We start from the raw sequence: 24,729 nt of genomic DNA on the forward strand, positions 1-24,729 counted from the left end.
GAATGCTACCAACAACAAAGAACGACAATTGTTAATTTGTACAGCGCTGCGTAACCCTAGTAGCGCTCTAGAAATGTTAAGTAGTAGTAGTAGTAGTACAATGCGGTACAGCAGCTCATAGGTTTGTTTGCTTTGTTTTGAGTATAGGCAGAACGACGGCTGCGGGGGAAGGGGAAACATAAACTAACCTAAGTGGCTTCAACTTTGTGACGTCATGTCACCTCCTGGTCTCAATCAGTCCTCCTTGATTAAACTTCCTCGGGTCTTTAGATGTGCACGTGAGCCGAGGCTCCGCCTTTTCCGGGAAGAAAGATGGCGATGGGTGACGGGAGGCCGTTGGGGTCAGACCTGTTGCTGCAGCCGGAGTTGCTATCGCAGGAGTTTTTGTTGCTCACGTTGGAGCAGGTGAGTTTGGGGCCCTCCTTATATTGCAAGGGTTTATACACATCTCTTTTGCTCATTCTTACCGTGTTTCCTTCGAACTGTCAGATCTCGTTTGGTTAGCTTCTCTCTTGCCTTTATACAAAAAAAATAAACCAATACACGTTTTTATCATCTTATACTCACCTGGAGAGCATCCTCAACTTATTCCTCAGTTTCGTTGTATTAAAAACAAAAAAAAAAAACTTGAATACGCAGTCCGAATGACAAAGAAATGAATGTTTTTCTGGTTAGCAATAATAGAAATCAAAGTAATAGAAAATAAAAGGTGAATTCAATAACTGTGCATCAATGCCATATTCTACTGATATTTTAATTTTCTGAGAAGCTGTTTGTTCTGACCTTCACGACTCCTGAAACGAGTAGTGTAAACCCATCTAATCTTGCTACAGTATTTTTGTTGTAATCCTGTTAAGGGGGTATCCTTTTGTCGAAGAATCATCAATGCTTGTATGTTTCTATCTCCACTGGGAAAGCTATTAATGTTTCCACTAACCTTGGAAAAACTGTTTCATTTTGTCCGTTTATCTGATGCTCCTTTTTTTTTTTTTCAAGTAGAGCATCCTTTCCACCGGGTAAAAAGGTTGTTTTTTTGTGTGTGTGTGTAATATCTATACTTCAAAGCATAGAAGCCAGCTCAGGGGGTGCTTGAGCACACCCAATATCGAGAGAATTCTTTGTATATGGCCAGGGAGGGGTTATTTCCACTGGACTTAGCACCCCCAATAATTCTGAAAAGTTGACTCCATGCTTTAAATTATGTGAATGGCTTTGGGGCTTATTTTCAAAGCACTTAAACTTTCAAAGTTGCATAGGTTACTTTGTAACTTTGTAAGTCTAATTGTTTTGAAAATATGCCTCTCACTCTCTCTTCTGATTCTTATATGTCCTTAAGTTTCATTTTAAAGGGCTTAATGGTGCAGACTTGCTATATTTTTGTAGTACTTTTCTGGATTGTTCTTCCTCTATATCTTTTTTAAGGATAGTGCCTTTAGGATTGGTCACAGTGATCCAGATGATTTCCCACCAATGATATAGCCACATGCATTCTTACCTTCTTTTGATCCTTTTCAACTTAACAATATGTTAGAATTATATAGAGGAGATCCATGGCTTGTGTCTGTCTGTAGGCAAAATCTGTTTTCAAGGAAGGGGTGAATCCTTGAAAACCAGGACTGTGGAGTTGAAATCAGTACAAATGTACCAACTCTGGCTCCAGCTTCAAATTAAAAACTTACAACATTATAATATATGGTAAATTTATTATTTTATACATATATAATGCAGTGCTTCTCAACCTTCTCCTCAAGGCACACCTTGCCAGTCAGGTTTTCAGGATCACCACAACAAATATGCATAAGACAAATTTACATACTACAGAGATCAATTATATGTAAATCTATCTCATGCACATTCGTTGTGATGATCCTGAAAACCTGACTGGCAAGATATGTCAACAGTAGAGGGTTGAGAAGCTCTAATATACTGGAATATCAGAAGAAAGAATTATATTTACTAATACTTTAGATTCAGAACAAAAAAACTTAAAGGCTAATAACAGTAGAAACTAGAGTTGGAGTTGAAGGTTTGATGTACCCACTCCATAGCACTGGTGGGAAGTTGCAATTTTTTCTTTATAGAGAAACATGGAAATGCCTTGGAAGAGTTTGAAAACCAGAAACAGCAGGTCGGTATTTTTAGAGAAAAAAAATATACTACCAGAACCTACTCATTGCTCTCAGTGGGAAGCAGAGGTAAATGCTGATGACGACTATGGCTCAAAAACCCACTATCATCTCCTTACAGCAGCTTGCCTCAGAGCAAGAAAGGCAATAGAGGGAAAACAACAGAACTGAAGCAGCTGGTGAATGATGTTACACGTATCTTATAACACATACTTATCCCCCCTCTGATAGGCATCCTCACACACACACCCAACTAGAGCGGCATATACATAAGAAGTTTCACTGTTCCCATGCCTGTGTGTATGTATGCAGTTTATTCTACCTTTCTTGTTTTCTAAGGTGCGATATACACCAAAATGGTTTTGTGGTGACTGAGCAAATTGGTATACTGCTTCACCTTTTCTCTAGATGAAGCTGCTGTTTGATGTCTCCCTGTCAGATAGTTGGAAAGAGAAAACAGTGGCCACAATATATTAACTTATTCAGCTAAGGGTGATAATTCCAGTGTTGCTGACAGAGAAAGGGAAGGAATATTATTCCCTCTGTTTTGTAATAGGAAGGAAACCACATTCCACCCAGTCTTAGATCTTAAGCAAGACAATATAGCCTTGTGGGATTGCCTCACTTATGTATAGAGATACTGTGATTGAACGTTATAGCAGTACAGGCCAAGGAATTTCTTACGCTTCTCGACATTATGAAGCATATCCACATAGCTTCATAAAATAGGATGTCTAGCGTTCCTCTTGTTAGCTATTCTGGGGCTGCATTTCAGTTTCAGGCTTTACCTTTTGGCATTAACAAGGTAATAGTGGTGTTAGCAGCTTTTCTGAAAGAAAAGGGCATTTGGTTCACCTCTACTTGGACAACTGGCTTATTTGAGTCAAGTCAGAGCTGGAAAGCCTGGCGTCTACAACAAGAGTGATCAAATGATTGGAGTCTCTAGGCTGAGTGATGAGCAAGCTGAGATCAACTCAACCTGGACTATTTGGGCATAGTTTTTAAGGATTAGGATGCTCTGTGTCATAGTGCAATGTAGCAGAACAACATGCCAGAGGAGGTTACAGAGCTTAATTATTATGTTCTGTAAGAGTAAAAACTTGTATTTCCTTTTTAGATGAGCTTCCTGAAAAAATTAAGGGCCCTGTTTACTAAGCACCATTATAGGTTTGTTAAAGATTTTAATGTGCGTTAACCATGTACATGCCTACAATATCCCTATAGGTACCTAAATGGGTAGCACACGCACTAAGTGTAGGCGCGCTAAAAACACGCACCTTAGTAAACATGGCCCTAAGTGACACGAGTAGGGATTTCAGACTGTGGTCATGTCCCTTCTTGATCATTAGAATTCTGTTTGCTTAGCCCTCTCTTAAGAGGAAGAGGGCTAGATTGTAGTAGTAAATACCAAGTACTGCTGTTAAGACTATGACAGGTCCACACCACCGTTAAAGGCCCTATGCTAGTTACTGGTTTATGTATGGATTCATTTTGTAGTATTTTATTTATTTTTATCCCACATTTTCCCACCTATTTGTAGGCTCATTGTGACTTACATAGTACCGGAGAGGCGTTACAGACTCTGGTGTAAACAAACAAACAAATACAAAGTGATGCTGTGGTAAGATAAAGTTCATGTGGCACAGCCACACTAGGGAATCATACAACAGAAGAGTTGTGTTATGTCCATTACGTTCTTTAGTTTTGTTGTGTTGCAAAGATCAGGCATTTATGTTGGATCGGTAGGGTATGCCTTTTTAAACAGGTTAGTTTTTAGTGTTTTCCAGAAGTTTAGGTGGTCGTTTGTAGTTTTCAAGGCTTTTGGTAATGCGTTCCACAGTTGTGTGCTTATGTAGGAAAAACTGGACACGTGAGTTGATTTGTATTTGAGTCCTTTGCAGCTTGGGTAGTGCAGATTTAGGTACGTTCATGTTAATTCGGATGTGTTTCTAGTTGGTAGGTCCATCAAGTCTGTCATGTATCCCGGAGCTTCACCGTAGATAATTTTGTGAACCATAGTGCAGAATTTGAAAGCAATGTGTTCTTTGATTGGGAGCCAGTGTAGTTTTTCGCGAAGGGGTTTTGCACTTTCAAATCGCGTTTTTCAGAAGATACAGCCTACCTGCCTTGTTTTGAGCAGTCTGGAGTTTCTTTAAGGTTTGTTCTTTGATTTTTAGAGTTATATTCTCCAGCCGCTTTCTTGTGATATTCCAATATATCTGTGCTTCAACCCTCTACTGGAGACATATCTTGCCAGTCAGGTTTTCAGTGGGATCTCCACAATGAATGTGCATGAGATAGATTTGCATATAATGGGTCTCTGTATATTTGTTGTGATCCTGAAAACCTGACTGGCAACGTGTGCCTTGAGGAGAAGGTTGGGAAGCACTGCATTTATATGTTTCGTGACACATTCTTGGTACCTTCCGGAGACGAGAGTGGACAACCTTGTCATGCTCGCTTCCAGGATTCGAGCCTCTCAGCAAGTCAGCTCAATGGACCCTGGTTTCTCAGTGGTATCAGACCACGAGGAGTCTGGAATATGTCATCCAAGTGTCCCCAGAGCTTGTATGTTGTCTTCGGTGGTGAGCCATTTGATCCAGTTTGACTCTGGTACTTCGTTCCAAATTCCTCAGCCACAAAAAGTGCTGACGATGGATGCATCTCTCCTGGGATGAAGGCTCATGTAGATGGGCTTCATACTGAAGGTGTGTGGCCCACCCAAGGAATGCTTTAAAGGCTTTCAGAGATTGGCTGGCTTTCAGAGATCAGCTGTCTCATCAAATTGTACTCATTCAAACAGACAATCAGGTTGCATTGTATTATACCAACAAGTGGGGGGGGGGGGGGGGGGGCACCGGATCACGCCCTCTGTGTCAGGAGGCCATTCAGATGTGGCATTGGGCTCGCCAACATTACATATTCCTTCAAGCCACTTAATCTGGTGGGCAAAAACAATATCCTAGCAGACAGAGAGCAGGATAATGCAACCACATAGTGATCTTAGTGATCTCTCAATAAGGGCATAGCCAGCAAGATCTTCCGAGTGTGGGGCACCCCTTCAGTGGATCTTTTTACTACACAGATCAACCACAAGGTCCATGAGCAGATCGTCGCCTTGGCCCTTCTCTCATTATGTCCCATCCTCCTCTGATGTAACTTCCTATTTCTGTGAGGGTGGGACACAGTGAGGGAAGGCCCGAGGCAGTGATAAATCAGAAGTCCACGTGACAGTTCTTGGCGACCTCAGAGAGAGGGTTCAGGTCCCGGCTCTCCTCTGCAAGATCAATGTGGAGAGGAGATGGAGCGCTGGGCTGCACCTGGGGGGGGGGGGGAGTTCGGATCCCAGCATTCTTCTTGCAGCGGTGACGGGTCCCGTTTCTCCTCTGCAAGACTGGCACAGAGAAGAGATGGAGCTCTAGGCAGCACCTAGGGAGAAAGTGACCTTGGAGAGAGAGTTTGGATCCCGGCATTCCTTTGCAGTACCATGGAGGCAACATGCCTCTGTGGTCCCTTTATGTGATCTCTCAGCCACAGAAGAACACCTCCTTAGTGCGGGACCTGGCTATGGTGAAGACTCCTTGCGGCTCCTAGCGTACAGGGATCCAAACAGCCAAGTGCCCTGCACTCAGAACATGTCTGTCAGTACACATAAAACGAAAAGACTCAGGGAGCACCAATCCACCGAAACAAACAGTGAGTAACCTCGAAATACCGACATAAATGGAAACCTGAAATGCCTCTTGTTTCTTGAAGAACCATACCCAATTCCCCCACACAAGAATTGATGCAGCTAGGACCAATGGAAGACCTTCTCCCACAAACAGCCTAGCACTCAGGACCCCTTGCTAAAAAGGAAGTTGACAGATTGAAGCATTCCCCAAACGCAGCAGTTGGATTGCTGACAACCGCTGTAGGACACTGAGATGCCAAAAATAAAAATTTAAAAAAGAGACTTCTGTGAAGTGACGCAGAGAAAGCCGTAGGTTGAACCCATGAAGGGACTTACATCTCATCTCGGTGAAAATGAACAAATACACAAATGTATACCACTAAAAGTGCAAACTGAAGATAACACTGAATACAACACCTGGCCACATATAATACGCTATGGTTCACTGGCCCTTAAAAACTACCCATGCCCTTAACAACGGAGATGAACAGGCAATCCCTGTGATCACTCAACACAGACGGCGACTGAAAAACTACACATGAGATGGAGGAAAACACGGTTCCACTGACAGGGAAGACAACCAATCGGTAAAACCGACATAATAGGGGATACAGGAGACACCAGAACAAACACAGGGACCACAACTAAAGACAGCTGACCGAGATAACACTAAAATCCAAACACGAGGAAAGCTTCTACCCATTCCCATCAGATACATTAATGCATGATTGGTACTTATGATGGGAAAATTCTGTGTAAAAATACTACAAATAAACTGTGAATTTTTAAATATTGTGCGCAGAATTCCCTCAGGAGTACCTCAAGGGGATCAATGTGGCACTCCTAAAACCCAGATTCAGAATGGAAACCCTTCGATCTCTTAGCCTTGGTGTTCCCAATCTAGTTTTTCACACTTCCTTTAAATCTAGTGACATATCTTCATATCTCTATTAGGGCAGACCACAAGCAGTTTCTGTGCTTCTGCTTTCTGGGATAACAGTCCAGTTCAGGGCTGTACCCTTCGGCTTAAGTGATGGCAGTGGCGAAGCTGCATCCTCAAGGCTTTTGCTTTTTACATAGTAACATAGTAGATGACGGCAGAAAAAGACCTGCATGGTCCATCCAGTCTGCCCAAGACAAACTCATATGTGTATACCTTACCTTGAATTTGTACCTGTCCTTTTCAGGGCACAGACCATATAAGTCTGCTCAGCAGTATTTCCCGCCTCCCAACCACCAGTCCCGCCTCCCATCACCGGCTCTGGTACAGACCGTATAAGTCTGCCCTCCCCTATCCTCGCCTCCCAACCACCAACCTCTCTTCCCCCACCTGCTCCGTCAGTGAGGAACCCTTCTACCTGTGGCAGCATAGCAAAACATGATATCATGTTGGAAGGTTCCTTGGACTGATGGATGTTAAGATTTGAAAGTGGATGGACAGAATGGTCCCTGATGCAGAGTACAAAACATGACATCATGTTGGATACCTCACAGCACCATTGAAAGATTTTTAGCATTGCTCCCCTTGTGTTATTCGGCAGACAGCGCTACTCCATAGGCTTAAGTGTGCTGTGTGGGGCCACATATAAGTTTTTATCCACAGATTTTATCTGATATGGCTCTCCATTTGTTAATTGATACAGCTCTTCAGTTATATACATTATAGTACTGTATACCTAAAAGGGGATCTTGCAGTGGTCACCGTCCGTTATCACTGCTTGCACATATTGGTGTGGTATATAACATTTATATATTGTTAATAAAGGGCTTCTTTTACTAAGCCATGCTAGTGATTCCTGCACGGCAAATGAGTGGAAGCCCATAGGAATTGAATGGGCTTCCTCTCATTTCCCACACCGCCCTCTTCAGCAAGGCCTCCAAAACAGTTCAACTTAGCTAGGCTTTAAACACAGCCCAGCTTAGCCAGGCTTTCTCCCCAAAGTTCATCTAGCCCAGCTTTCAAACACCGCCCTCTTCAGCAAGGCCTCAAAACAGTTCAGCTTAGCTAGGCTTTTTACACAGCACAGCTTAGCCAGGCTTTTAAAGATCCACCACCCTCATTTGTCAACACTAGAAGTCACTCTTCTCCAGCCACTTCCTCTCCCACCTCCATTTCCTCATCCACACCTTCTCCTCCTACCTGCTCCAACGCCTCCCATTCCATCCCCTCATTCTCCACCCCCTCCCTCAGGTGTTCCACCCTCTCCTCAGCTGATTCCATCTCCCAATCAGCCCCCTCTCCTTTCCTCTCCTGCGGCTCAGGTACTTGTTTGTCCTCACCCCTCTTATTCTTCCAGGCAGTCTGAAATCTGTGTTCTCTATGCTCCTGCCTCCTCCCCTCCCGCAATACATTCTGGGATCTGTAGTTTTTCCATTCTGGCTTTTCTCTCTCCCCCCCTGCATTCTGGACTCTGTGACTTCTCTGATTCTCACACCATGTTGGGTGTTTTGAATTTTTTTCCAGAGGTTTAATAAATTATGTATATGGTTAATTGACTGTTTTTATATCTGGCTTTGTGTTTCTAGCACCACTTCTTGTCTTTTGGCGCCACTTGTGGTTCATTGCCTCGTTTTCTGTTTCATATTTATATGTGAATCCACATTTATGAGGTCTTCAGTGTAACATGTCATAACAAAAACTGAATTGAACCCTACATCATGTTACATCAAACCGTGTTATATGAGGTCTCCAGTGCAGTCTGAATACAGTATTTAAGCTGGAATAATTTAAAACTATGGAATAGAAGCAAAGTATATTTAACTTCATATCTCTAAAATATGTTGCTTTCTAATATGTACTCGAACTCCTACTCCCTTTCAACTGCCATAGCAGTCAGTTGACGTAATTTTATTAATTTCAAATCCAGGGTTGAACTAAGACAACCTTTTAATAGTACTCCTCTGGGGCACCAGCATTTTTTCTCCAGATGACAAAATACATTTTGTTTGTAGAATGTATTTGAACAATAATTCTCTTAATCCAGGGCTTCCCAAACCCATAGCCAGTTGAATTTTCAGAATGTCCCTAGTGAATATGTGGGTAATAAATTTGCATGGGCTGCTTCTCCAGTGCATTTAGATTTATCTCGCATACATTAATCCTGAAACCCAGCTGGTGATGGGCTTAGCAGGCCAGGATTGGAAAGCTCTGCCCTAGGCAAAACCATACTGGGTTCCATATTCAAAGAAAATGAAATGGGGACCTTCCATGTCAAGCCACGCGCAGGGCCCAAGAGACAGGCAGAGCTCCAGAGTCTCAATGCGTGGATGAGATGATGGTGCAGGGAGGAGGGCTTTAGATTTGTTAGGAACTGGGCAACATTCTGGGGAAGGGGGAGCCTATTCCGAAAGGATGGGCTCCATCTTAACCAGAGTGGGACCAGGCTGCTGGCATCGGCGTTTAAGAAGGAGATAGAGCAGCTTTTAAACTAGAAATGGGGGGAAGGCCGACAGTCGCTCAAAAGAGCATGGTTCGGGATAAGGTATCTTTCAAAGATATCACCATAACAGGGAAGATAGAGTATCCTGATAGTGAGGTTGCAAAAGAGATTGTAGTAGATCGGGTATCCTTAAATAACAATAAAAATCAGACAAAAGATTGCCAATTAATACTGTCAAGTACTAAGCATGATGTACTTAGGAACAACAAACATAGTTTGAAATGTCTATATGCGAATGCCAGGAGCCTAAGAAATAAGATGGGGGAGTTAGAATATATTGCACTAAATGAAAAATTAGATATAATAGGCATCTCTGAGACCTGGTGGAAGGAGGATAACCAGTGGGACACTGTCATACCGGGGTACAAATTATATCGTAGTGATAGGGTGAATCGGATTGGTGGAGGGGTAGCATTGTATATTAACGAGAGCCTTGAATCAAATAGATTGAAAATTCTGCAGGAAACAAAACACTCCTTGGAATCACTGTGGATTGAAATTCCATGTGCAAAGGGGAAAAGGATAGTGATAGGAGTGTACTACCGTCCGCCTGGCCAGGACGAACAGACGGATGCGGAAATGTTAAAGGAAATCAGGGACGCAAACAAACTGGGCAACACAATAATAATGGGGGATTTCAATTACCCGCATATAGACTGGGTTAATGTAACATCTGTACACGCAAGGGACATAAGATTTCTTGATGAAATCAAGGACAGCTTCATGGAACAGCTAGTTCAGGAGCCGACAAGAGAAGGAAAAATACTAGACTTAGTCCTTAGTGGTGCTCATGATCTAGTGCAGGGGGTAACGGTACGAGGGCCGCTTGATAACAGTGATCATAATATGATCGGTTTTGATATTGGCATTGAAGGAAGTGAAACTAGGAAATCAAGTACGCTAGCGTTTAACTATAGAAAAGGTGATTACGACAAAATGAGAAAAATGGTGAAAAAAAGACTGAAAGGAGCAGCTCGCAGAGTAAAAAACTTGCGTCAGGCGTGGATGCTGTTTAAAAACACCATCCTGGAGGTTCAGGACAAATATATTCCACGTATTAGAAAAAAGGGAAAAAAGACTAAACGTCAGCCGGCGTGGCTAAACAGTAAGATAAAGGAAGTCATTAGAGCCAAAAAACAATCCTTCAGAAAGTGGAGAAGAGAACCAACTGAAAGTAACAGGATAGATCATAAGGAATGCCAAGCCAAATGCAAAGCGGAGATAAGGAGGGCAAAAAAGGACTTTGAGAAGAAATTAGCGTTGGAAGCAAAAATACATAGTAAAAATTTTTTTAGATACATTAAAAGCAGGAAACCGGCCAAAGAGTCGGTTGGGCCGCTGGACGAAAATGGTGTTAAAGGGGCGATCAAGGAGGACAAAGCCGTAGCGGAGAAATTAAATGAATTCTTTGCTTCGGTCTTCACCGAGGAGGATTTGGGGGGGACACCGGTGCCGGAAAGAATATTTGAAGCGGGGGAGTCGGAGAAACTAAACAAATTCTCTGTAACCTTGGAGGATGTAATGGGTCAGTTCAGCAAGCTGAAGAGTAGTAAATCACCGGGACCTGATGGTATTCATCCCAGAGTATTAATAGAACTAAAAAATGAACTTGCGGAGCTACTGTTAGAAATATGCAATCTGTCCCTAAAATCGAGTGTAGTACCGGAAGACTGGAGGGTAGCCAATGTTACTCCGATTTTTAAGAAGGGTTCCAGAGGAGATCCGGGAAATTATAGACCGGTGAGTCTGACGTCGGTGCCGGGCAAGATGGTGGAGGCTATTATTAAGAATAAAATTGCAGAGCATATACAAAAACATGGACTGATGAGACAAAGTCAGCACGGATTTAGTGAAGGGAAGTCTTGCCTCACCAATCTAATGCATTTTTTTGAGGGGGTAAGCAAACATGTGGACAATGGGGAGCCGGTTGATATTGTATATCTGGATTTTCAGAAGGCGTTTGACAAAGTGCCGCACGAAAGACTCCTGAAGAAATTGCAGAGTCATGGAATCGGAGGTAGGGTATTATTATGGATTAAGAACTGGTTGAAAGATAGGAAGCAGAGAGTAGGATTGCGTGGCCAGTATTCTCAGTGGAGGAGGGTAGTTAGTGGGGTCCCGCAGGGGTCTGTGCTGGGTCCGTTGCTTTTTAATGTATTTATAAATGACCTAGAGATGGGAATAACTAGTGAGGTAATTAAATTCGCCGATGACACAAAATTATTCAGGGTCGTCAAGTCGCAGGAGGAATGTGAACGATTACAGGAGGACCTTGCGAGACTGGGAGATTGGGCGTGCAAGTGGCAGATGAAGTTCAATGTTGACAAGTGCAAAGTGATGCATGTGGGTAAGAGGAACCCGAATTATAGCTACGTCTTGCAAGGTTCCGCGTTAGGAGTTACGGATCAAGAAAGGGATCTGGGTGTCGTCGTCGATGATACGCTGAAACCTTCTGCTCAGTGTGCTGCTGCGGCTAGGAAAGCGAATAGAATGTTGGGTGTTATTAGGAAGGGTATGGAGTCCAGGTGTGCGGATGTTATAATGCCGTTGTATCGCTCCATGGTGCGACCGCACCTGGAGTATTGTGTTCAGTACTGGTCTCCGTATCTCAAAAAAGATATAGTAGAATTGGAAAAGGTACAGCGAAGGGCGACGAAAATGATAGTGGGGATGGGACGACTTTCCTATGAAGAGAGGCTGAGAAGGCTAGGGCTTTTTAGCTTGGAGAAGAGACGGCTGAGGGGAGATATGATAGAAATGTATAAAATAATGAGTGGAATGGATCGGGTGGATGTGAAGCGACTGTTCACGCTATCCAAAAATACTAGGACTAGAGGGCATGAGTTGAAGCTACAGTGTGGTAAATTTAAAACAAATCGGAGAAAATTTTTCTTCACCCAACGTGTAATTAGACTCTGGAATTCGTTGCCGGAGAACGTGGTACGGGCGGTTAGCTTGACGGAGTTTAAAAAGGGGTTAGATAGATTCCTAAAGGACAAGTCCATAGACCGCTATTAAATGGACTTGGAAAAATTCCGCATTTTTAGGTATAACTTGTCTGGAATGTTTTTATGTTTGGGGAGCGTGCCAGGTGCCCTTGACCTGGATTGGCCACTGTCGGTGACAGGATGCTGGGCTAGATGGACCTTTGGTCTTTCCCAGTATGGCACTACTTATGTACTTATGTAAGTCACTTGGAAGAAGCCCACTCACTATCATATTAGCCATAAGCTATCCTGTTTTAGCATTAATGCATCATTATAGAAGGTGGGGGGGAACAGGAAAATTGTGTAATCTTGCTTTATTCCTCTACATTTTGAAAATTTAAAAATATCTGAGAAGGGTTTACATAAAACTTGATGGCAGGTAAAGGCCAAATGGCTCATCCAGTCTGCTCATCCACACCATCCACTGTCTCTCTCCTCCCTAAGAGATTACACATGTTTGTCCCATGTTTTCTTAAATACAAATACAATCTTTGTCTCCACCACCTTCACTACTACTACTACTTAACATTTCTAAAGCGCTACTAGGGTTACGCAGCGCTGTACAGTTTAACATAGGACAGTCCCTGCTCAAGGAGCTCCATTTATCCATAAAAAAAGTATTTCCTTAGATTACTCCTGAGCCTACAGCCTTTTAACTTCAACCTATACTCTCTCATTCCAGAGTTTTCCTTCAATTGAAATACTTGCCCTTGGCCTGGATTGGCCGCTGTCGTGGACAGGATGCTGGGCTCGATGGACCCTTGGTCTTTTCCCAGTATGGCATTACTTATGTACTTATGTACTTGCCCTCCTGTACATTAATGCCACGGAGATATTTAAATGTCTCTTATATCCCCTCTCTCTCGCCTTTCTTCCAGAGTTAAGGTCTATAAGTCTGTCCTCGTATGCTTTAATGGACACCACGAACCAATTTTGTAGCCCTCTGGACAGACTCCATCCTGTTTCTATCTTTTTAAGATACGATCTCCATAATTGCACACTATCACCTTCTTCCCCTCCCCCTGCTGGTCATTCTTCACCCTGTACACCCAAGCATCCTTCTGGGTTTGGCCATCATTCTTTTTTTAAGAAATTGCAGTGAAAATTGATATACTTTAGAATAAAAATTATACAGTAGAAACTCTGAAAGTATATAAAAAGCATAATTGCCCTGTGGAGCAAAAACCATATTTAGACATTTAGATCAGTTCCAAGTGATAATCATTTCCTGTTCTCCATAGTTAAGTGTTGCAATCTTTGTTTTCTTGTAGAAAAACATATCGGTTGAAGAAGCTATAAATGATAAACAAAAACTTACTGATATCTATATCCAACATGCCATGCCTCTGCCTCAAAGGGATTTGCCCCAAAATAGATGGGGGAAAATGATGGAGAAGAAAAGAGGGAAAAGTGCACCTGCTCAGCGCCATATAAGGTACCGTATATGAGTGTGAGCCAGTTAGCCTCTCCTAGGCTGTAACTTGGGATCTTCCCATGAAAGTGGTTTGTCTTATTTTATAATTCTAACTGTAGCGCCCTCCATCAGCAAATAAGATAGGGTAGGATAGAGCAGGCAATAAATGTTGTTGTTGTTTGTAAAGATTGATTCTGAAGCTATTTTGCTAAGTATCCTGCTAGTTCCTTAGATAAGTACAGGTCATATTTGATACTTTTTTTTTTATATCAAGTCTGAAGCTGTTTAGCAGCTCCAGTTTCCACAAGAGGTATGAGATGTTCTTTGGTAACACATTATCATGAAGGAATGCAGCAGATTATTTTATAAAACTGGATTTATGAGAAAATTAATACAGTAAAGGCATTTTGTCAGGATTTAGAAAACTTTTGAAACATATGCTTGTAAATTAAATCAAATTTTGGGCATTGTGTGTGTGTTCTGCAAAATTATCCTTTGGGATGAGCAGGTATAATGCTTAAGAATGCTATGTGGCAATGCTTCCCAGTCTTTTTGTGGCTGTGACACCATGATTGCAGCCAAATAAAATTGTGTGACCCTCCCAAAAGGTGGAGAATAATGATGTACCTGTGGAGAGCTCACCTATGTCCTGACCCCCAAAGGCAGGTTTTGTGACCCTATTTAGGGTCCTGACCCACAGTTTAGGAAGCTCTGCCCTGTGGGGAATAATGAGGTGATGGCTGGTGCAAGGGAAAACAAAACGCACCTCCTTCCCAGACCTTAGTTCCCTTCGAGTCTGTTAACAACAAACCAAGGTAACACCTCCCTGTATGGTTGGTTATGAAAAGACAGAGTAGGGAACAAATAACAAATAAACTCAGGCAATACAATAAACAAAGTTTCATGCATATAGATAAATTTGGCACTGTTATTTTCTATTTTTCTTGTCAGCCCTCTCCCCACATTTCACAGCTAAATCACTGGCTATCTAATCCCTCTAGGAGTTTGAATTAAACTGCTGTCCAACTTTTTGGTGGCTGATGAGACACTGTCTACCAATCTAGGCCTCTCCAGAGCTTGAATTTATCTCATCCCACAGACTACGAGCTGCCTTTGGTAAGACAATGAGCTACCGAGGTGAATAGAGTTGCATTAAAAAAAAATGCCAAAGCCCAACACAGTAACTTTTCAGGGGGCTGCCTGAAAGAGGGGCAAGGGGGTCAGTAAATCCTCCATGTTTGGCACCTGTAAAGGAAAAAGTCAAAAACCAAATGGCAGGGCCAGGATACAGTACAGAGCTAATATATTGATCAAAACCAGTTCCAGAGCTTTTTGCACCCCTTTGCTGAGCTCCTTCGATTTCTTCTGTGCTGTTGATGTGTAAATAGTCTTCTTGATTGGCTGCATCTACAGGCATTGATGCTGACAGTACTCTTCCAGTAGACACCCCACGTGGAGGACTCAGATGTTGTAGTAGAAGGCCATGTTATTTCTGTACCGGCCATTCTGGTATACAGGCTGGTATACAGTAGGAAAGTAACAACACTATCCACGACCTCCCACCTACTCTTACATGGCAGAAATGTCTGTACATGTCCATAATGTTTTATAGCAAGAGGTATGGGCTTCAGCTTGGGTTCACACCAAGAGGTTGGCTGATGGTGCCCTATAGCTCTATATAAACTTATCAGTGACAATACTTGAAAATTTATATGAATGAACCAGTCAATGCCATGAATTTAAAACTTTTGAACAGACATGAATCTGTATCTATGAAAAATTTATTTAATTCAACTGGGAAAAAAGTCAGTGTCTGAGGTTTTTTTGGATGAGGAGAGAAAGGTGGCAGTTCCTAATTCTGGCTCCTAGTTAAGCGACTCTGAGATTATGCTAGGTCATAAAGTTAAGAATATTGATTCTGCCTTATTCATAGAAGATAAAATTAGTTCAGTTACAAAGAAAACATTTGTTAATATTCAATATGTCACACAGCCTGCAAATGGGTGGGAAAATGTGGGATACACGTGCAGCAAATCTACTATAATAAAACTCACCCTCAACGTTCTGAAGACAACATTCTGAAGTCACTCAGTCAGTCACTGAAGCGTTCATGGATTCATGGTGGTGAAGCCTCAACACTGACCATGTCTCACTGCCCCGCCCTCACATGACGGACCAATCAGAAGAAACACCCTCAACATTCTGAAACACAAAGGACCATCACAACACCGTTCCCAGGCAACACTAGGCAACGTAAGATGGACCAATCAGAGGAAACTACGTGACAATAAGGGAGGAGCATTCCCCAGCAGAATGGCTCATTATCTGTGCAGCAGTGTTGCCAGATGGGCGGTTTTACCGCCCAATTGGGTGGTTTTCCGCGACCCGCCGCGGGAAATTTTTGCCCGTGGCGGGTCGCGGTTTTTTGGGCTTCTTTTTTTTCTTTTCCGCGGTTTTCAGGCGTTTTTTTCGGCCGCGGGGGGCGGGGTTAGTGACGTTTTGGGCGGGGTTAGTGACGTTTTGGGCGGGGCCGATGACGGGGAGGCAGGGCTGGTGACGGGGGAGGCGGGGCCGATGACGGCGGGGGCGTGGGTGATGACGCGGGGGTGGGGGTGTCAGGGGCGGGGTTTGAGTTTGGGCGGGTTTTGGGCTGTTTTTAGGCTGGATTGGGTGGGAAAAAAATTTTCCACCTGGCAACCCTGCTGTGCAGCACGGAGAGCACAGAACCACCGCTGGAACGAGAGAAGAATATTCCTGCTGTGGGTATGTGCAAAAATTTACATTTACATTTCACCAACAGAAAGACCCCCCTCCACAAACCTCCTTGACAGACAAAACCACACACACACAATACAACAGAAACACCTCCTCAAAGCCACACACCAATCCAACCCACTTTGCCAGCACAGCACAGCACATCCCCCAACCCCCAAGCAAAAAACAAAACAAAAAAAGAAACACATCAACAACCTGCACACACACTACACCCTCACACACACACACACACACACACACACAAAATAACTCTGTGACACATACACACACACACAAAAAAAACCACATGCTAGCGCCCGTTTCATTGGTTTTGGAAACGGGCCTTTTATACTAGTAAATAAATCCGCCTTCTTCTTGCCCAGGCTGATTTGAAGACTATTTTGCAGGCAATTGGGTTGTCCAAGTTCGACTACTGTAGTGAAGTTGTTTGGGCCTGTTTTAAAAAAGAACACAGCTGCCAAGTTCCTGTTAGGAAAGAAGCATTAAGATAAAGCAACTCCCTTGTGGATCTCTCTATATTGGTTCTCGATGAACCTTGGAGTAATCTTTAAAATCCCCCATACTTACTTTTAAAGGGCTCTTCATTTTACATTGTACTTTCTAGCTCAGTCTCTTCAGTCCAGCCAAGATTTTTGTTTGAAGTTACCGTTGGTTTACAGTAAAGGAATGCTTTCCCACAGAAATTAGAACTGAGGTGGCTGATGCAGCAAGCCATGTGGTAGAGCTGGACCAGCGTGGGGCTTCTACCACGGTTGAAATAAAAAAAAAATAAAAAAAAGTTCAGCTAAACTGTATGCATGTAAATTATGTAACAATAATCTGCAGCTCATTACCACATGTTCCCTTTCCTTTCAGTATGTGAGCTGTGATTAGCTTGCAGGAAGTGTGACTTAAAAAAAAAAAAAAGAAAGTTCTTGAGAGCAGCATCTGTTGTCATCTTAATTTTTTCAAAACAGTCAATTATTTGTTTCCTTGTGGGAGCTATATTGGAATTTGATCCAGAAAGTTTATCAATAAGGATTTTTCTGGGGTGTGAATGCTGCAATTTGCTCTGACAGCCAATGACCCCTGATGCAGGCATTGTGCTGAAATGTGGCCATGTGGGGTCAACTAATAAAGATCCTGCTATTTTGACTTGTCATGCCTCCACTTTGTTTTGTCCTCCCTCTAACTTGAAGCCATTTGAAAAGACTTCATTGAATAAGGAGAGATCTGGACATGTAAATGTGACTGAGTATATTGTTGGCGAAAGAAAATGTGTTCTAATACCATTGATTGATTGAATAAGGAATACTAGGGTCCACCTTAGGAGTCAGCACCCAAGAAAAAGATTTAGGTGTTACAGACAGTATACTGAAATCTTATGCCCATTGTGTGGCAGTGGCCAAAAAAGCAAACAGGGTGGTAGGAATTATTAGGGAAGGGATGGTAAATAAGACAAAGAATATTATTATGCCTCTGTATCACTCCGTGGCGCACCCTCATGTTGAGTATGGCAGGCAGTTCTGCTTGTCGTATCTCAAAAAAAAAAAAAGATATAATAGAAGTAGAAAAGATTCAAAGAAGGGCGAACAAAATAATAAAAAGAATAGAATTCCTCTCATGAGGAAAGGCTAAAGAAGCTAGGGCTCTTCAGCTTGGCTGAGGGGGGATATGTTAGAGGTCTACAAAATCCGAGTGGTGTAGAACTGGTAAGCCTGAATTGATTTAAAAAAAATTTTTTTTAATTAATTTATTTTTATTCTTTCAAAAAGTACAAAGACTCGGGGACACTCAATGAAGTTACATGGTAATATGAATAGGAGGAAATATTTTTCACTCAATGAATAGCTAATCTCTGGAACTCATTACCAGAGGAAATAGCTACAGTGGTTAGCATATCTGGGTTTAAAAAAGGTTTGGACAAGTTCCTGGAGGAAAAGTCTATAGTCTGCTATTGAGATAGACATGGGGTAAGCTACTGCTTGCCCTGGAATTGGTAGCATGGAATCGTGCTACTATTTGGGATTCTGCCAGGTACGTGTGACCTGGATTGGCCACTGTAGGAAGCAGGATACTGGGCTAGATGCGGGGCTGGTTTACTCACTGGACCAGTGAATAAGGCCACCAAAATACCCAACCTCTGACCTCACCTGGTCTATAAGCCTTTTCTAACCTCCTCCCCCGGCCTGATGTCCTCTTCTCTTCCCTCTTCCCCCCCCCCCCCCCCCCCCATCTTGTGGGTCCGGCACTGCTCCCCCCCCCCCTCCCGGGTCTTCCCTCTGCCGTATCCTGCTTTCTTTGATGCAATTTCCTGCGGGTGGGATGTAAGAGGGAAGACACAGAGGCTGGCCAAAGGCAACCTGTCATGCTGGAACGCTGGGTGTCCAATGTAAACTTTACAGGACGCCTGGAGGGGGAGTGAGAGATGTGAGGGAGGGGGACAGAGGATGGAGAAAGAGAGGTGCTGAACCCAGGGAGGGGTTGCCCAGAAGTGTTACAATGGGGGGGGGGGGAAGGGGTGCCAGGGCTGCACTATGCCTTGAGCCGGCCCTGGCTAGATGGACCATCAGTCTGACCCATATGGCTATTCTTACGTTCTTATGGACTCAAGAAAAATATTGAACAAAGAAGAGGAAAAGACTGAGCTCTGAGACACTCTACATTGAAGTGTGTTATCAGAAACTGATGCAGTATTAGGTCTCCGATGATCTGTCAAAAAAACAACCAAACCATTTCAATACCATACCTTTAAGCTATAATCATCATACTATATAAATGCCATAGCAAAAGGGTGGAGTCAACCAAATCAAAAGCTACAGTGAGATGCTGGGAAACTGTCAAGGCAATTTTTTTATTTTCCAAATTTTTATATGGCGAAAAACAAAGCAAGCATAAATACATATATCAACAGAATATTAAAGCATTCTCTTAAATGCTGCCATATAAAGTGCTAATTCTTACAAACATTGCATACCTAGCACAAACACTGCACCCACTTTATCAATCCCTCCTTACATAAAGTCTTCCACAAATAGACCAATTTTTAAAAGCCATTTAAATTACAGTGCTTCACCACACAGATGCAATGGTTTCACCTTCATGGTGGGGGGGGGGGGGGGTCGTCTTGATGCAGGCTGAAGGGAAGCAGGAGACATTGGCATGGGGGGGGGGGGGGGGGGGAGACAGGGCTCAGGAGGTTTTTTTTGTGTTGTTTTTTAAAGAAAAAGTTATACAGTGTCAGCCCTGATATGCAGAGCCAACACCAGCATAGCTAAGTGGCCTTATTTAAGACAGCTGTTCAGCTGTCCTAAATGAAGCCATTTAGCTGTGTGGGTGGTGACACTGGATGTTGCTGGCACCCGTATAACCTGGGGCTCCTCCCCAGTGTGGCCCCTGATCTGCCCACTTTTTGTTTGGGCGGTCTCTGGATATTCAGTGGCACTGTCAAGTGCCCCTGAATATACCTGGTTAGGCAGCGGGAAGCTATTTTAAATGGGTAAGAGAGGCTTTACCCGCTTAAATCGCTTTGAATATGGCCTTAAAGTCTATATATTGGACAAAAACCACCCTCTTCACTAATTTAGCCATATAAGACGGACTAGGTACAGGGCAATAGTTATTAAGAACTGATTGATCTAGATTGGCTTTCTTGAGAAGCAGCTTAATGACAGCAGTTTTCTAGGTAGATGGGAACTCGCCTGCACTCAGATTAGTATTACCCATAGTCAGAATAAATGGATATTGCAACCAAGGTAGTTTAGAGGGGATAGGGTCCAATTTAGAGGTAATAGCACTGGCCTGAAATAGATTATTTTCCTATGAGATAACAGTTGGTTAAAAGATGACCAGAGATGTGATGAATTATGAGGGTATTCTGTTTTATAGTGAAAAGGCATTTTGGCTTTGGGAATGTCTGCTGAGGTTCCTGTAACCTATTTTAGAGATATTGTCCATAAGGGACTTGAGTTGAAGTTGATAAATTTAAGAGGAAGCGAATGTCTTCAGTTCTGTTATCTTAGTAGGGAAGCAGGATGCCATTTGCTCTGTAGAAGGCAATGTACCACATGAACTTTACCTTACCATAACATCACTTTGTATTTGTTTACACTGGAGTCTGCTGATGCGTCTCCGGCACTATGTAAGCTATATTATTGGACTGTCCAACCGATTCTTTAATCAATATTCTTTAACAATACCAAAACGTTCCTTAGAAGGACAAGTGCTTCTCGGACTCCTTTGTGAAAAAAAAAAAATTCTGTCCTTATTGTCTTACCAGTCCAGTCCAGACACTTGGGTTTGTGCTTTCCAGCCAGCACGTAAACGCTGAAAACTACTGAGCAGTGATGTCATCATATAAGAACTCTGTTTAACCTCCTGGCCAGTCAGTATTTCTCAGTCTCCAGCAGATGGTAGGCTTCACACGTAACCTCTGGTAGTCTTGTAGGACTTTATTTTAATTTCCTTGGTCATATTAAAACAAAACAAAAAAAATAAAAGTCAACATCCTAAAAGGGTTTCCTGGTGTAAGAAAAAATACTGAGATTTTAGGGGTCCCCAGTCCCTTCCCCCTTCCCCGACCAACCTTGAATGTAATTTATGGTCATTTTCTTGATGCATAGGTGGCATATCCATTGTGTTTTGAATTTGACATACCTCTAAAATATGGCACATGGCCAAATCTTAACCTTATGAATGTTTCTCCTGTTGATAGATTTGGTTCTTAAGTCATTTCAGTTCTAGTGTGGCCCATTAACCTATCTTGATTGGTCCATGGGCTAACATTTGTGCATGCTTTTTAGATAAGAACGTAAGAGTAGCTATACTGGGAGAGACCAAGGGTCCATCTAGCCCAGTATCCTGTTTCCAACGGTGGCCAATCCAGGTCACATGTACCTGGCAGAAACCAAAATAGAGCCACATTCCATGCTACCAATCCCAGGGCAAGCAGTGGCTTCACCATGTCTCTCTCAATAACAGACTACAGACTTTTCCTCCAGGAATTTGTCTGAACTTTTTTTAAAACCCAGATACGCTAACCACTATTACCACATATTCTTTCAAAGAGTTCCAGAGCTTAACTATTCGTTGAATGAAAAAATATTTCCTCCTATTTGTTTCCAGAGTGTAGACATGCCCTTCAATATTCAGTACCACAAGCACATATCTGCCCCCCGTACCCATTTTAACTGATTGTATCTCCCATGCACAGTCATGCTTAAGGAGTATCCCCACTCCCGCTGTTTTTGTCTGTTGTCTATTAGATGCTAGACATTGCTTAGGATATCTGGGGTGGCGCAGTAAGTGTTCATGCCTGGTGTTTTAAGAGTATTTCCATGTAACTTTGAGCGTCCCCTAGTCTTTGTACTCGTTGTACACAACTACTCATACTCTGGTCTATTTTTTCTCTGTCTGATATATTTTAATAGTCGCCTTCTCCAGTTAAAGCATGCCAGCCTGTAATTCTTCAGAAAGGACCAGTAGGGGTTTGGTTTCATTGTAAATGTTCAGCTGTACATGAAGCATTCTATTGCCTGGTGTTCTGTTTACTTACTTACATTTATAGATGTATTATATTGATGCAACGTAATGAGATTTACAAAATAAAAGCAACCCAATAAACACACAAGCTCATTATAGAGCCACAAAGTCAATGAATTAATGAAATAGCCCATCCTGCACACAATCCGCCATTAGCCAGAGTTAAAAAAAAAAAAAACACACCTTCAGCTTTTACTTAATCATAATTGTTAAACTGCCTCAGAGTAAGCTTATGCCTGTAATACCAGAGGAACTCATTTATTATTATTTTTTAAGCATTTAGCTCAAGACTCTTTTTTTTGTTTTCTTTTTTCCCCAAGGCAAGTTAACATTCAAGTACAGGAACTAATGAGATGTAGGCACCACTAGTTAGCTGGTAGCAGCTGTCTTCAGGTCCAGCTGTCCTCCACAGATGAGGATGGTGGGGATAGACTCTATATACAAAAAGAAAGCAGTAGGGAGTAGACCAAATGTATATCCAAACAGGAGGTTAGAGAATCTAGTGACACACATTCTGCTCAGAATGTGTTTTCTTGGCGATACCTTGTTGTTACAATTGAATGCTGTATCATTGGATTCTGTAGCCCATTTGTTGTTATCGTCAGTAGCTGAGACATCTTGTTTGATCTTGAAGCAGGCGCGGTTAGCACCGAAACGCAGGACTGCATCGAGTCTTTGGATTTTATGAATTTTTTTTTTAATAAACCTGCTGTTTGGATATACATTTGGTCTACCCCCTACTTCTTCCTGTTCGTATATTGTGTGGATTGTGGATTGTTAGTGGAACCTCTTCTGGTTGTTTTGAAGGACAGATCCAAACTTGGGTGCCCCATATCACAGTACTGCAGTGTGAGCCCATGAGAACAGCCTATAACAATTGTTTGTGAAGGCTGGTTTCTATTTCTTAAAGCTATGATCTCTTTATGTTTTTAGTTCTGTTGCTGAAGGCTCCAGAAAACGACCTCTTATTGTGTTTGATGGGAGCTCCACAAGCACAAGTATAAAGGTGAAAAAAACTGATAATGGTGCAACCATCAATTGTTTAAAGCCACCCCCATCTGGGAGCGTCGGCACTACCATTAGGAAATTATCTAGTCCTCCATGTAGCTCCTCTTCAACCCCTCCAGCCTCCTGCTTGCACAAATTGAACAGCAAATTGGAAAAAATACATAACACGGCGCAACAAAACAGCACACCAGTGAATCATCAGAACGCAAAGCCTGCTTCCAAATCACCACCTTCCTTAAGTCTCAGTGGAACAAGTACAATTGTAAAGTTGAAAAGAGCAGCTCTGAAAGAAGAAGCAGACTCTATGGTATGTATGTGCCTGTTAATGTCTAGTTATTTGCAAGTCTTTCATAGACGTGTACACTTTTTGAATTTCAAGTAGAAATCGAAGTTGTCATACTGAGTCGTCTGCAGGATGACAAAAGCCATTTATACCTGCTCAGCTTATGTAGCTTTTTTGCTTCAAAAGCTTTGAAACTGCAGGCTGTTCTCTTCTGGAAACTGTGGCACTCAAGACCATAGAGGAAATTAGAATTTCAGTTCTTATATATATTTTTAAACCCTTGACAATGTTTTCAGCACATAGTATAGCCCAAACACTAGTGCATTTTGAAATCTAAGAAAATTATTTTAATATTTAAAGGTGGAACACTTTTTGACTAGAGCAGTGGTTTCCAAACCTGATCCTGGAGGCACACCAGCCAGTCAGGTTTTTGGGATATCCACAATGAATATTCATCAGAGAGATTTGCATGCAGTGGGAGGCATTACATACAATTATCTTTCATGAATATTTATTCTGAATATCCCAAAAACCTGACCGGCTGGTGTGCCTCCAAGGCCTCCAAGACCAGATTTGGGAACCACTGGACTAGAGGGTTTGTGCTCTTGATGCCTAATTGGACCAATGAAGGAAACCTTTGGCAGGGTCAGAGGAATGGAAAAGAGCACATACCCAATGTTTCTGCTTTCTATTAAAATGTGGTTATCAGTGAGGCAGTCTTTGCTTATGTATACTGTATTCTAATCAGGAATGTACAATACAACTTTTGCATCTTTCAGATAAATATTAACTGAAAACACATTTCCAGTTGTAAATAGCAGGATACAGTGAAAGGTTTATGCACCCAACTACATACATGTTCCTGAAACTAGTAATAAAACAAAACAACCACTGGAGAAACTGGATTCGATATGAGGGGAAAATGCAGAAATGAAGAAGTAGCGTGATCAACAGGACACTTCCAAATAAAACCAAGAAGATGAAAAATTTAAAAAAAAGCATTCTTTAATGGTAGATAAGACTCGACATGGCACCGTGTTTCGGTGAACAACGCCTGCCTCAGGAGTCTACAAGTTAAAATAAAATACACAATTTTAAGTACATAAAATTGTATGCAAAATAATGTAAAGAGTAAGAATACATAATTTATCAACGCATCTTGTATACTCACCAATCATAAGTCCTTTTAAAGGTGTGTACCTTCTCTCATTGACCCTGTTTTCTATTTTTGGTTCCTGTTCACATTTCCCCTTTTTTTCCTCTTTAGAAGTATGTAACTTTTATGTTACATTTTTCTGTTCGCTTCTTGCACCTCTCTGTGTGTATGTATTTCTTTTTTCCTTAGCTTTATATGTATACTAGTAAAAAAGGCCCGTTTCTTAATGCAATGAAACGGGCACTAGCAATGTAATGAGTTCCTGCCATTAATGTTTGCACGGTTGTATTCTGAATATAATTGTTGTTTACATGTGTAAGATTTCTTTATATACAATAGTTTTTGTG

General features: G+C 42.2%; 1 protein-coding gene across 1 annotated transcript in view; it reads left to right on the top strand.

The window, feature by feature from the left end:
* Window positions 1-308: 308 nt before the first annotated feature.
* Window positions 309-24,729, top strand: part of C4H2orf49 (chromosome 4 C2orf49 homolog) — a 31,327-nt gene continuing 6,906 nt past the window's right edge. Inside the window, exons 1-3 of the mRNA XM_030201456.1 lie at window positions 309-405; window positions 13,498-13,661; window positions 22,869-23,250. Of these exons, the coding sequence (XP_030057316.1) occupies window positions 313-405; window positions 13,498-13,661; window positions 22,869-23,250 (639 nt within the window). The 5' untranslated portion in view covers window positions 309-312. The remainder of the gene's footprint in view (window positions 406-13,497; window positions 13,662-22,868; window positions 23,251-24,729) is intronic.

Source organism: Microcaecilia unicolor, chromosome 4, assembly GCF_901765095.1.
Source record: "Microcaecilia unicolor chromosome 4, aMicUni1.1, whole genome shotgun sequence".
Lineage (NCBI taxonomy): Eukaryota > Metazoa > Chordata > Amphibia > Gymnophiona > Siphonopidae > Microcaecilia > Microcaecilia unicolor.